This window comes from Labrus bergylta, chromosome 17 (assembly GCF_963930695.1).
Source record: "Labrus bergylta chromosome 17, fLabBer1.1, whole genome shotgun sequence".
NCBI lineage: Eukaryota > Metazoa > Chordata > Actinopteri > Labriformes > Labridae > Labrus > Labrus bergylta.
This window is the reverse complement of record NC_089211.1, coordinates 20,341,253-20,355,201: the sequence shown is the minus strand read 5'-3', so window position 1 is coordinate 20,355,201 and position 13,949 is coordinate 20,341,253. Positions and strand designations below refer to the sequence as shown.

At 40.8% G+C, this 13,949-nt stretch overlaps 2 protein-coding genes across 2 annotated transcripts; one reads left to right on the top strand and one right to left on the bottom strand.

Annotated features, from left to right (window-relative positions):
- Positions 1 to 2,144: 2,144 nt before the first annotated feature.
- Positions 2,145 to 6,422, bottom strand: LOC136183184 (endoplasmic reticulum chaperone BiP-like). Its single transcript, XM_065965696.1, has 9 exons — positions 6,118 to 6,422; positions 5,175 to 5,328; positions 4,836 to 5,067; positions 4,590 to 4,727; positions 4,388 to 4,500; positions 3,904 to 4,294; positions 3,552 to 3,789; positions 3,293 to 3,460; positions 2,145 to 3,172 (listed from the first exon to the last, which is right to left on the bottom strand). Exons 1-9 carry the CDS (start codon positions 6,128 to 6,130, stop codon positions 2,604 to 2,606), a joined length of 2,016 nt encoding a protein of 671 aa, XP_065821768.1. The 5' UTR covers positions 6,131 to 6,422; the 3' UTR covers positions 2,145 to 2,603.
- Positions 6,423 to 8,739: 2,317 nt separating this feature from the next.
- Positions 8,740 to 13,755, top strand: LOC136183212 (rab9 effector protein with kelch motifs-like). Its single transcript, XM_065965838.1, has 6 exons — positions 8,740 to 8,838; positions 11,209 to 11,404; positions 11,705 to 11,869; positions 12,619 to 12,768; positions 12,942 to 13,091; positions 13,745 to 13,755. The coding sequence occupies exons 1-6, from the start codon at positions 8,740 to 8,742 to the stop codon at positions 13,753 to 13,755; spliced, it is 771 nt and encodes a 256-aa protein (XP_065821910.1).
- The last annotated feature ends 194 nt before the right edge of the window (positions 13,756 to 13,949 follow it).

Sequence of the window (13,949 nt, the reverse complement as noted above, 5' to 3'; positions counted from 1 at the left end):
ATCGAGTGGAACTTTTCAAAACGCGAGGCGTACTCCTGTTGTTGTTTATGTGTGTGCGTGAGCATAAATTGAGCAGATTAAAGTTGTTTGTTGCAAAAACTAGATTAATTTAGAGGGGAAAACACATTTGATATAAATACAACCCAATAGATACAAGATACAAAAATTGTGGTTTTATGCTGATCGGGTTTGTTTTTTATATTGTGGAGATTTCTTTGCGTACCACCACAGGGAGCCCATACCATAGTTTGAGAACCACTGATCTAGGTAATTGAAAGAGACTGTGCAGAGATATTATGTCTGCAGTTACAAGCAATTTCAAAAATTTTGACTGACTTTGATTGTGAAAAACCATATTGCTAAAAGGTGTTTATCATTGTTGTTTACTTTGAAGTGTCATCTGTGTTCCCATGTCTTCTATATTGTTAGACATTTTTTGGGGTATTTTTCCTCTCTCTGACTCCCCCAGATAATCATGAGTGGGACATCCCAGAGTGGGAGGGTTTGGACTCGCGGTATGAACATTGCTGCTTTGTCCCAGAAAGCTGTCCTCAGAGCCTGTGGGTGTTTGGAGGGGCACAGCAGAGCGGCAACCGCAATTGTATCCAGAATGTACAGCTAACAGGTAAATCCCAATTCAAATGAATCCAGTACTCTCTTATTTTCAGATGGTTTCCCTGACTAATTCCAATTCACATGAAGAAGAGGTGCTAATATACTGTGTATGTTACTTTGGAATTATCTGATGTAGTGAAAAACTAAAGTCTCTCTGCCCTCCTTCAGACAAGTTTGTAATCTTTCAGGTATATAAATAACTCTATTAATGTAATTTTTGTTTATAATAATGCTGGACATACAGCGTCTTTCCATTTAACTTGATGTTTGGTTTCTATTTCAATTCTCAATTTTTCTTTTTTTTTATTTGTTTGTGAAAGATCCTGTTAGTAATTTCGGTTTATGTCAATTTTGGCGCTCTCTGTGGACAAAACAGTACATCTTATTTCACTGCTGATTTTTTCCTGTACATGTATAAAAATTGTTTTTAACAAAAAATCTCATGCTACTTTCTTCAAACAGTCAAACGTATCACTGATTGTGAATATTTTCCATGGAAATTTCTTTGCAGCGAGCTGTAAATCACCTGGTACACCTACCCCGCTGCAATAGTTACAGGCGTTCAAAAGACAAAGTATAGAAACAATCAGAGTTGTTTGCTTTTGTAGGTCATATAAGGACATCCGTTTTCATTTCAGTCTGTTTCATGACGTAGACAGCAATACCTGCATATGGGATCACTTTTATCTTAATTTCCCCCCAGCCTCTAAATGATAATACAAGATTAAAATAAAGAGCCTCAAAACTTGGGAATATCATGTTTGTTTGATTAAAAAAATAAAACAAAGTGTCTACTGTTCAAAGAGATCATGAAGTGGGAGAAGGTGCAAGTCAAAGGAGATATCCCACCAGGAGTAGCAGCCCACTCAGCTGTGGCTTTGGGAAAGAACATCTATATCTTTGGGGGATTGACAGCAGAAGGAGCGACCAACTCCATGTATAGATTCAACACTGGTAATAGAATTTTCATTAATCTTGTCATTGAATATTTGTACCTTATCACATCATACGCAGAAAGTTGTATTACATTTAAAACTGTGGTTGAGAAGTTTAAACCTCCAATGTTATCCATTATGTTTGCAGACAAAAGCAGATGGGTCCTTATGAAGTTTGAAGGGGATATGCCCCCCAACCGCCTGGACCACTCCATGTGTTTATTGCCCTGGACGGTGCATGCTGAGGGGAATGGAGATAAGGAGCAGGCCGACTGCCCAACAGCCTCAGAGACAATACATTTGGCCTTTGTATTTGGAGGGATGGATACCCAGGGTGTCCTTCATAATGACTGTGTTGTGACTGTGGTTTCATGATGATGTAATACTCACTAAAGTTTAAATAAATTGTTTTTAAGAACTCTTCTGTCTTGATTAAATCAACAAACCCAAGATACAGTTTTTAATTCTATGAATACTGAAATGGTGGGTTTCCAAGTTTGGAGCTCTTAAGAATTCATCTTAGTGCTACAAAAGGCTGAAATATTGATTGTGACCAGGTACACTATGAAATGAATGCAAATGACAGACACCAGATTTGGATTTTTTATCAAACATTTATTTCAATGTCTTTCCAGAAGTACAACGACCAGATTCAATAAATAACTTTTAGCCTTGACTGTGGACATAATGAGCCCTTGATCCCACAGACTTCCAACTCAAATGACCCACTAACACCTGCCCCAACCCACCCACTAAGTCCCTCCCCACAACATCACCCCAACAGGACTGCCTGAGAACAGCAGCAGCAAGCCTCATATCCAGGCTGACGAATATCTCCGCCTTCCAGCGAAGAGAACACCTCTCACACACTGAAACTTGTTTTTTTTTTAAAGTCTAGTAGGTTTAAAGTTTAAAGTTTAGTAGGGTTGCTTGTTATGGCCACCCCTTCCCAACCGTTCCTCTCACGATTTGAGTCTCATCAGTTCATTATGTACATCTAAGTGCCACTAACAGAGAGGAAAGGGGCGACAAAACAGTTGATGGCAAACTTGCCTACAACTCATCCTTCTCGTCTTGCTCGGCTTCTGCGCCCTCTGGTGGTGGTCCTCCTGCACTGCCGTAAAGCTTGCTGATAATTGGTTGTACCACTTCCTCAAGCTCCTTCTTCTTAGCCTGGAAGTCTTCCAGCTCAGCCTCCTGGTGTGACTCCATCCACTCAATCTTCTCCTCTACTGCCTTCTCAATGATTTCTTTGTCCTCATCCGACAGCTTGCCGCCGAGCTTTTCCTTGTCTCCGATCTGGTTCTTCAGAGAGTAAGCGTAGCTCTCCAGCTCATTGCGGGCGTCGATCCTCTCCTTCAGCTTCTTGTCGTCATCGGCGAAGCGCTCTGCATCGTTCACCATGCGCTCGATGTCCTCTGGCGTCAGGCGGTTCTGGTCGTTTGTGATGGTGATCTTGTTCTTGTTGCCTGTACCTTTGTCCTCGGCTGTGACACGCAGGATACCGTCGACATCGATCTCGAAGGTGACCTCAATCTGTGGCACACCACGAGGGGCGGGAGGGATGCCAGTCAGGTCGAATGTGCCCAGCAGATGGTTGTCTTTTGTGAGAGGATGCTCACCTAGAGACAGAATCAATGAATAAACTTTTGCAAAATTCCATTTTTTTTTCTGCATACCAAAAAAAAAAACATCTATTTTAAAAAAAAAATTTCTTCATGTTGTGTATGCACAATTCTTACCTTCATAAACCTTAATGGTGACAGTGGGCTGGTTATCAGAAGCTGTAGAGAAGATCTGGGATATCTTTGTAGGCACCACAGTGTTCCTGGGGATCAGTTTAGTCATCACTCCTCCAACAGTCTCAATACCAAGAATCAGGGGGCACACATCCAGAAGAACAACATCTCCTGTAAGATAGGAACATTATTAGTACACAATATAAAAGCTAGTTCAGCGAATTAGAATTAAATTAAATGATGTGAGACGATGATAACCTACCAGTGTCCTCCTCTCCAGAAAGCACTCCAGCCTGCACAGCAGCTCCGTATGCCACGGCCTCATCAGGGTTGAGGCCTCTGCAGGGCTCTTTGCCATTGAAGAACTCCTTCACCAGCTGCTGGATTTTGGGGATACGGGTGGAGCCTCCAACCAAGACAATCTCATCAATGTCAGGCTTCTTCAGGTCAGAGTCTTCCAGTACTTTCTGCACAGGCTTCATGGTGGAACGGAACAGGTCCTGGAAAAAGAAAAAAGGTTCAACTGTTAGTAAATCATGTTTCATAAACAAGAGGGTAACATTATACTAGAGTTACAGTTTTTCTATAACCAAAATGTTGGTTCAATTATTTACCATGTTGAGCTCTTCAAACTTGGCACGGGTCAGGGTCTCAGAGAAGTCCTCTCCCTCAAAGAAGGACTCGATCTCAATGCAGGCCTGGTGCTGAGCGGACAGCGCCCTCTTTGCCTTCTCGACCTCATGACGCAGCTTCTGCACTGCCCTGTTGTCTTTGCGCACATCTTTGCCGGTCTTCTTCTTGTACAGCTTGATGAAGTGCTCCATGACGCGCTGGTCGAAGTCCTCACCTCCAAGATGAGTGTCACCACTGGTTGCCACCACCTCAAACACACCGTTGTCGATGGTCAGCAGGGAGACGTCGAAGGTGCCACCGCCAAGATCGAAAACGAGAATTTTCTTCTCGCCGTCTCTCTTGTCAAGACCGTAAGCAATGGCGGCAGCAGATCTAAAAAAAAAAAAAGGAAGATACGTTAATACAAAAATGAAGGGAAATATTTTACAAACACAACAACAAATATCATTTTCATTCAAAACTTACGGCTCATTGATGATTCTCATGACATTCAGACCAGCGATGGTTGCAGCATCCTTAGTGGCCTGACGCTGGGCGTCATTGAAATAGGCAGGGACAGTGACCACAGCATGTGTAACCTGACAAAAAGGATAAACTCATTAGCTTTGATTGAACATCATTTTGATGAGGTACATATTTTAAATGTATTTTTTTCATGTGTTTGTACCTTCTTGCCCAAATAAGCCTCAGCAGTCTCCTTCATTTTAGTCAGCACCATGGCAGAGATCTCCTCAGGAGCAAATGTCTTCATCGTGCCACCACCAATGTCTACCTGAATATGGGGCTTGCTCTTCTTCTCAGTTACCTAAAAAGGAACATGAATCAATGTTACAAACAGAGAATGAAGCTCAAACGATACCAAAAAAGGACCTTAAGACTCTTAACAGTAACGTCAAGAAGTGCGGAAACTTACTTTGAACGGCAGGTACTTGATGTCCTGCTGCACAGTCAAGTCTCCCCAAGTGCGCCCAATCAACCTCTTGGCATCGAAGACGGTGTTCTCAGGGTTAGACGTCAGCTGGTTCTTGGCAGCGTCGCCAATCAGACGCTCACCCTCGCTGGTGAAGGCCACGTACGATGGAGTGATGCGGTTACCCTGGTCATTGGCGATGAGCTCCACACGCCCATTCTTGAACACTCCGACACTAAAAAGGAAAAAAAAAAAAAAACAATTAAGAAATGATTAGTGTTATCCACATTTAAAAGTTGCGTGTAAAACAATCAAGACAGCTGTCACTTTGTCTCTATTTACCATGAGTAGGTGGTCCCGAGGTCGATTCCAACCACAGTCCCCACGCTGTCCTTCTTGTCGTCGTCGTCGGCGAACACGGTGCCGGCCACCAACATTACAACCCACAGCAGCTTCATCTTGGCTTGTTTATACTCCAGTATGTGAAAAAAAAAATCTACAGAAAGAAACAAATCATTAGAACAATGTGGCTTTACCTTAGCTGTCTACCATTTCACAAAGCTAGTGTCAAACAATGATGGAGTGTCATTTTCTGGGATTTGGAGTCATTGTGTGAGAGAAGCGTGGTTTTTTTTTTTAGCCAAAGAAATCACAAAATGTCAAAGTCTTAAAAAGAACATGGGGTCAACTGGGTGGAGCAACACCGCCTCTTTTTCACTGTTAACACCCCTGGCTACTTCCCCCCCCCCCCTCCCCCCTCCCCATCCGCCGGCACCTAGCTTAACCACGTTGGCGTGCTTAGCAGACATGCAAGGCAACATATCTAATCACAAGGGCCAGCTACTTTGTCATTATTATCACATTGTTTAACTATATGCATTAAAAAAAAAAGAAAAGCTACGAGTAAGTTTGGTAAAATATATCACTATCGTCACTACTATATATCACTATCGTCACTATCGTTATTCTCCATTTATATGCTGCCACTTGGCCAAATAATTGAACGCCACAATGTCTCCTTTCACTGCTACGCAGACGACATACAGATATACCTTCCTTTGAGACCTGAGGACCCTGGGAGCCTAGCTGCTGTCAGAAACTGCCTAAACGATATCAACTGCTGGATGGCGCAAAACTTTCTCCAACTGAACAATTCTAAATCTGAAATCATAGTATTCAACCCGCCAAACACCACTCATATCTCAAAGAGCAGCCTCGGTCCCTTATTCACCAATGTCCAACCCACTGCCAGAAATCTAGGAATAACATTCGATTGCAATCTCACCTTTGAATCCCATATCAAAACAGTTGTCCGATCAAGCTTCTTCCATCTACGCACCATCTCCAAAATTAAAACAATCCTAACCCAACGAGACCTTGAAAAGATCATCCACGCCCTCATCTTCTCCCGACTTGACTACTGTAACTCCCTCTTTTCCGGAATCACAAATAAGTCACTGTCTCGCCTCCAGCTGGTCCAAAATGCAGCAGCTCGGCTTCTTACTGGTTGTAACAGACGACATCACATCACTCCAATTTTAGCTTCATTACACTGGCTTCCTGTCCGTTTTAGAATCGATATTAAGATTTTACTCATTACTTTTAAAGCACGGACAGGGCTGGCTCCAAGCTATATAACAGAGTTACTGACACCAGCCCGCAGTCTTAGATCCTCGGGTGGGGCCCTCCTGGTCGTTCCAAAGTCCAGACTTAAAACTAAAGGTGACCGGGCCTTTTCAGTCAGGGCCCCTGGACTTTGGAACGACCTCCCTGAGGAGATAAGACTTGCAGATTCCCTCAATTCTTTTAAATCCCTTCTTAAAACATACTTTTACAGACTTGCTTTTATGTGATGTCGTCTTCTTAATGTCTTCTCTTACTGGTTTTACTATTTTTATCTTCTTCTACTTCTTATTGTCTTTTATTTATGGTCTTATCTCGTATTTATGCTCATATCTTAATCTCCTCTTGTGTTTTAACTTGGTAATTTCTTATCTTACTTACTTTGTCTATTTATGTTTCGTATTTATAGTTAATTTTTATTTTTATTAATATTATAGTTTTGGGTTTTTTGATCCTTTAACCACTTGTTTTTATTTCTTTTACTACGCTTAACTTCTCATTGCTTTTTATTTGCTTTTATCTCTTAGTTTCTTACATCTTTTTAAATCTCTTGGTCTCAGCTCGTGTTGTTGGGTTCTTGTGTTCCTGGGTTCTTATGATGGTTCTTATGATGGTTCTTATGATGGTTGGGTTATATATGTCTGGGTGTGTATCGTGCACTTTGGGTTCTTTTCTGTTGAATTGTATTTAATTATTTTTGGTATTTTGCATCTGTTATATTCTTACTGTTGTTAATGTTTTTCTGTGTTTGGTTTAGTTTGCTTTGTTCTTGCTGTTTGTCAAAGCACTTTGTAAACCTGTGTTTTTAAAAGGTGCTATATAAATAAAGTTATTATTATTATTATTACCTCAGCTTGCTTGGTCAGAATGAAAATTGTTTCACAACGTGAAAAAATACAACGTCGTCACATTATCGTATTCAAAGAAATGTTTCCACGTACCTGAATAACAATGTCGTCAATTAATTAACGGCCTTCACGTCGTCTCGGATAGGACCAGCCTCTCAACGCCAAAGCGTGTCCGTCTTCTTCTGTCTCTTAGTGTTTCTTTCCCCGTCTGTGAAGTGATGTTGAATGAACCGCGCTCTCTTCCATATATAAGCCGTCACTTCTTCCCCAATCGGAGAGGCTCGCGATTGGCTGAGCGGCTGCTCGTTGGAATGCCCCGCGACACGCTGGCACTCCCGCCTCTTGGCAACGTCACCGATACTGGGTAACCGATTACTGTGTAATATGCATGTGACTAATCAGTGACCTTAAAGTGAAGGCTGTTACATCAGATGAGTTAGATTGTCTGGAAGTTTTCTTATTGCACTTATTATCTCTTATTGCACCTGAGGTTACAGGCTATAGCAGGGGTGTCCAAACTACGGCCCGCGGGCCAACTGCGGCCCGCGGTCCAGTTTTTATTGGCCCGCAGCAAATTCTGAAAATATAATTGAATATGGCCCGTACAAGAAGCTTGAGCTCAACTCTGTTGCACTCCTCAGTTTCAACACTAGATGGAGCCAGCCACAGAAACGGTGCTTCTCCACTAAACAAAATTAAGCAAAGAAAAACTTATACAGCGAAAGTCGTCACCAGAAATGGCAGCACCGAAGAAGCGCAAAATAGCTAGTGAGTGTAGGAGATTTCAAACACGGTGGGAAAATGAATATTTCTTCAAAGAAGTCAACGGAAAGTGTGTCTGTTTGATTTGCAAGGAAGATGTTGCTGTGATGAAAGAGTATAATGTCCATCGGCACTATGAGACCCAACATCAGAGCTACACATCGTACACCGGTGCCGAACGAACACAGAAAGTCAAGCAAATGGCAGCTAGCCTGCAAGCTCAACAACAGTTTTTTTTTCGTACAAACAAAATACAGGAAAACGCCACAACAGCAAGCTATGAAGTGGCTAAACTTATTGCCCAGCACGGCAAACCGTTCTCAGACGGCGATTTCATAAAGCAGTGCCTCATCAAAGTCACAGAAATAATGTGCCCGGAAAAAGTGCAGGATTTCAAAAACGTGAGCTTGTCCAGAAATACAGTGGTGCGGAGAATCGAGGACTTGTCAGCTAACTTGAAACTTCAGCTGAAAGACAAAGCTTGTGCTTTTGATTTTTACTCGATAGCATGCGATGAGAGCACAGATGCCACAGACATCGCGCAGCTGTTAATTTTTTTGCGGGGAGTGGATGATAATTTTTCCTGTACGGAGGCGCTGCTTGATATGATGAGCCTAAAAGGCACAACGACGGGTAAAGACATTTTTGAAGCTGTGTCGGAGGCCGTTGAAAAGATGGGGCTTAAATGGGAAAAGCTCTGTGGAGTAACAACGGATGGAGCTCCGGCCATGACCGGCGAGCGCAAAGGAATGGCATCGATGGTGTGCGCCAAGGTAAAAGAGAGCGGAGGTGAGGCTGTTAGGATGCACTGTATAATCCACCAAGAAGCACTGTGTGCCAAGACTGTCCAGCTGGGCGATGTGATGAACACTGTTGTGAAAACTGTCAACATAATTCGCGCTAGAGGACTGTACCACAGAGAATTTCAAGCTTTCCTATCTGACGTGGATGCGGAATACGGGGATGTACTCTACCACTCTGATGTGCGCTGGCTCAGCCGCGGCTCTGTGCTCGCTGAGATCAGAAATCGACCAGTTTTTGAAAGAAAAGGGCCGACCTCTTCATGAACTGAGTGACCCTCTGTGGCTGTCAGACCTGGCTTTTTTAGTTGATCTTACTCATCATCTGAATACACTGAACAAGAACCTACAAGGCAAAGAACAGCTGGTGCCTCACCTGTATGCGCACATGAAAGCCTTCTGTGTAAAGCTCCGTCTGTTTGAGACACAACTACGAAGCTTTAATGCTGCACACTTCCCTGCGCTGTCTGAAATCAAGTCTGCTATTCCAAAGGCCGACCTTTCTGCTAAAAAGGAGAAATATGTGTCTGTGATTACATCTCTCCTGACAGAATTCAACCAGCGTTTCCAAGATTTTTCTGTCATTGAAAAAGAAATCAAGCTGTTCTCGACCCCCTTTCTGGTGGATGCAGAAGAAGTGGAAGAGAGTCTGCAGTTAGAACTGATTGAAATGCAATGTGATGATTCTCTGAAGACTCAACATCAGCTTCTCTCCCTCCCTGACTTCTATCAGAGTTTGGATAATGCCAAGTTTCCTCTGATGAGACGCCACGCAAAAAGAATGATGAGCCTGTTCGGCTCAACATACATATGTGAACAAACATTTTCTCTGTTAAATCATAACAAAAGCAGACTGAGAACCAGAATGACTGATAGCCATCTCTGTGAAGTCCTTCGTGTCTCAACCACCAAACTTACTCCAGACATGTCAGCCATCGTTCAATCCAAAGGACAGCATCACTGCTCCCACTGAGTGCAATGTTCTTCAGATTATAAGTGAGTTAGAAATACACACAGTATTCATGTGTTAATATGTCACCTCTAGTGTGTGGCCCGGCCCCAAATAATTTTTTTTGTATTTGGCCCTCACTAAAAAAACTTTGGACACCCCTGGGCAATAGGTTACAGACTATAGGTTAGGCTAATAGAGGTTATAGGCTAATTAAATGTGAGTGAACTTGATAAGAGACAAAAGTGCACATATGGATGCCAAAGTTGTTATCATTAATGTCATATTAACTCCGCAAATTGAAAACAGGCTACAATGTTTACATTTGTACACGTTTGTATTAAGGTTGTTCAATTTTGTTAAATTTACAAATTATCCCTGCACTCATGTTCACTTCATTTGTCTGTCTACTCGCGGTTATATTGAATAGTTTCTGCTTATAATATGTCTACACTCATGCACTTTAACTTATGTCAATACTGTCCATTTACGACTCTGTTTTTGCACATTTACATTCAATCTTCCATATTTAATCTTCCTATTTAAGACTAGTAATGCTTAGTTAGACGTTGTAATACACTGTAGGCCAATTTCAACACGTATTTTTAATGCAAGAGGCAAATTAATTCATAAAAAAAGAATATTATTTATTATTGTCTGCTGGCAGGCACACTGTAGGCCTACTAACGGTTAGCGCTAGAACTTGCACACACAAAAGTGCAGAAAAATAAAAATGACAACTTTAGACCAACAACCTGTTTGGAAATACATACATTAATCTGTTACTGTAGGCCTACATTCACAAAATATAATATATCTGTTCATATATCTGTTACTGTAGGCCTACATTCACAGAATATAATATATCTGTTAATATATCTGTTAATGTAGGCCTACATTCACAGAATATCTGTGAATGTAGGCCTACAGCTGTTTGCTGTTGTTTCAGTACTGAACTATAACGGAATATCGAGTGGAACTTTTCAAAACGCGAGGCGTACTCCTGTTGTTGTTTATGTGTGTGCGTGAGCATAAATTGAGCAGATTAAAGTTGTTTGTTGCAAAAACTAGATTAATTTAGAGGGGAAAACACATTTGATATAAATACAACCCAATAGATACAAGATACAAAAATTGTGGTTTTATGCTGATCGGGTTTGTTTTTTATATTGTGGAGATTTCTTTGCGTACCACCACAGGGAGCCCATACCATAGTTTGAGAACCACTGATCTAGGTAATTGAAAGAGACTGTGCAGAGATATTATGTCTGCAGTTACAAGCAATTTCAAAAATTTTGACTGACTTTGATTGTGAAAAACCATATTGCTAAAAGGTGTTTATCATTGTTGTTTACTTTGAAGTGTCATCTGTGTTCCCATGTCTATATTGTTAGACATTTTTTGGGGTATTTTTCCTCTCTCTGACTCCCCCAGATAATCATGAGTGGGACATCCCAGAGTGGGAGGGTTTGGACTCGCGGTATGAACACTGCTGCTTTGTCCCAGAAAGCTGTCCTCAGAGCCTGTGGGTGTTTGGAGGGGCACAGCAGAGCGGCAACCGCAATTGTATCCAGAATGTACAGCTAACAGGTAAATCCCAATTCAAATGAATCCAGTACTCTCTTATTTTCAGATGGTTTCCCTGACTAATTCTAATTCACATGAAGAAGAGGTGCTAATATACTGTGTATGTTACTTTGGAATTATCTGATGTAATGAAAAACTAAAGTCTCTCTGCCTTCCTTCAGACATGTTTGTAATCTTTCAGGTATATAAATAACTCTATTAATGTAATTTTTGTTTTTAATTCTTTTTTAACCAGTGATGTTCCCATTTCTGAACAGACAGACTAATATTATTGTACATGAGCAATTATTCCTGTGTGACCAGACAGTGGGTCTTCCTGGAAGAGTGTATCTGTGAATGGTAAACCCCCCAGCCCGAGAACATACCACACCAGCTCCGCCTGCCTCGGGGACAGACTGTACGTCTTTTCGGGTGGGGAAGCAGGAGCTGCACCTGTCGCAGACCCCACACTTCACGTCTTTGATACAGGTTTGTGTTTAATTAACCAGCTGCTCAACATACAGTAGGTGTATCATACAGAGCTTTACAGTGGTATTAGCCACTGATTCCACAATGATAGAAATGTTTCACCTGTTGGAAAGCACTGGTGAAACTTTGTATCACATGCAAAGCTTATGAACATGTTGTATATTCTTGCATTTCCAACTCCCAGTCATTATTTCTTCTTGGTATATTGTGTTACAAGGAACTCTGACACAATTCTGCCACACAATCAGGCGTCATTTTTTTTGTTTGTTGAATAATGCTGGACATACAGCGTCTTTCCATTTAACTTGATGTTTGGTTTCTATTTCAATTCTCAATTTTTCTTTTTTTTTATTTGTTTGTGAAAGATCCTGTTAGTAATTTCGGTTTATGTCAATTTTGGCGCTCTCTGTGGACAAAACAGTACATCTTATTTCACTGCTGATTTTTTTCCTGTACATGTATACAAATTGTTTTTAACAAAAAATCTCATGCTACTTTCTTCAAACAGTCAAACGTATCACTGATTGTGAATATTTTCCATGGAAATTCCTTTGCAGCGAGCTGTAAATCACCTGGTACACCTACCCCGCTGCAATAGTTACAGGCGTTCAAAAGACAAAGTATAGAAACAATCAGAGTTGTTTGCTTTTGTAGGTCATATAAGGACATCCCTTTTCATTTCAGTCTGTTTTATGACACAGACAGCAATACGGGAATATGAGATCACTTTTATCTTAATTACCCCCCAGCCTCTTCCGCCTGGTCCCAACCGGAAACACAAGGCAGACAGCCGCCAGACAAACATGGCCATGTTATCGTAGCAGCAGGTTCAAAGATCTACATCCATGGGGGCATGGCCGGGGACAAATTCCACAATGACGTGTTCTCTCTCGATACAAGTAAGACTGATCACTCCTGAAGTGTAATACGTTTTGTGTGTGATTTAAAAAAATAAAATCTATTTTCAAAGTTTTCTAAATGATAATACAAGATTAAAATAAAGAGCCTCAAAACTTGGGAATGTCATGTTTGTTTGATTAAAAAAATAAAATAAAGTGTCTACTGTTCAAAGAGATCATGAAGTGGGAGAAGGTGCAAGTCAAAGGAGATATCCCACCAGGAGTAGCAGCCCACTCAGCTGTGGCTTTGGGAAAGAACATCTATATCTTTGGGGGAATGACAGCAGAAGGAGCGACCAACTCCATGTATAGATTCAACACTGGTACTAGAATTTTCATTAATCTTGTTATTGAATATTTGTACCTTATCACATCATACGCAGAAAGTTGTATTACATTTAAAACTGTGGTTGAGAAGTTTAAACCTCCAATGTTATCCATTATGTTTGCAGACAAAAGCAGATGGGTCCTTATGAAGTTTGAAGGGGATATGCCCCCCAACCACTTTTTTCTCCCTAAAATTGAAAGTAGAACTATGGCACTACAAGATGAATGCTGGAGGGAGTGTCAAACATCATATACCAAAAAACATAAGAGCTAATCCAGTAAAAAAATACAATTATTCATGTAGAAATTATTCATAATTTACAATATGCTGCTTTTTCCTTTTTGTCTTTTTATTTCCCAAGTTGGATTAACCCAATTAGGATAATTATTTATGCGCAAGGATATTGAAGACACTTAGAATATCTCAGTTAGAAACCAAAATATCAATTGATAGCCTTGGTTGAGTAAATACTGGATTAAAAACTATTACTTTATTGAAATATGTTAGGCCGGATTGAGACCAGTATCTGCAAATAAATTATTATTATTATTCCTGTTTTTTGAATCAACATTTTGTTGTAACAAAAAAATGTCCCCATAATGGGGGATCAAATAAGTTTTATCTTATCTTATCTTCTTTTACAAACAGTAATAGGCTAAGTATTGCTGTGTTATTATCATTTTGATTAGGCCTACCACGTAAAGTGGTTTAATTGAGTTAGTGTATTTCTATTTACATTTATTATTACTCTGGATTTTCATGGAGGCTTATAGAATAGAATAGAATAGATGTTTAGTGCCATTTGCACAGGTACAGGACAGTACAGGTATGTTGGAATTCTTGTGCGTTTCTC

Bases quoted from the DNA above. Each gene is read 5' to 3' on its own strand.
- LOC136183184 (XM_065965696.1), bottom strand. The intron at 5,068-5,174 runs GTAAATAGAGAC...TTTCCTTTTTAG, and splicing joins CTCGGGACCACCTACTCATG to TGTCGGAGTGTTCAAGAATG. The intron at 4,295-4,387 runs GTAAGTTTTGAA...TTTTTTTTTTAG, and splicing joins ATGAGAATCATCAATGAGCC to ATCTGCTGCCGCCATTGCTT.
- LOC136183212 (XM_065965838.1), top strand. From the start codon at position 8,740: ATGGGGCTTAAATGGGAAAAGCTCTGTGGAGTAACAACGGATGGAGCT. The intron at 8,839-11,208 runs GTAAAAGAGAGC...CTATATTGTTAG, and splicing joins CATCGATGGTGTGCGCCAAG to ACATTTTTTGGGGTATTTTT. The intron at 12,769-12,941 runs GTAAGACTGATC...TACTGTTCAAAG, and splicing joins CGTGTTCTCTCTCGATACAA to AGATCATGAAGTGGGAGAAG.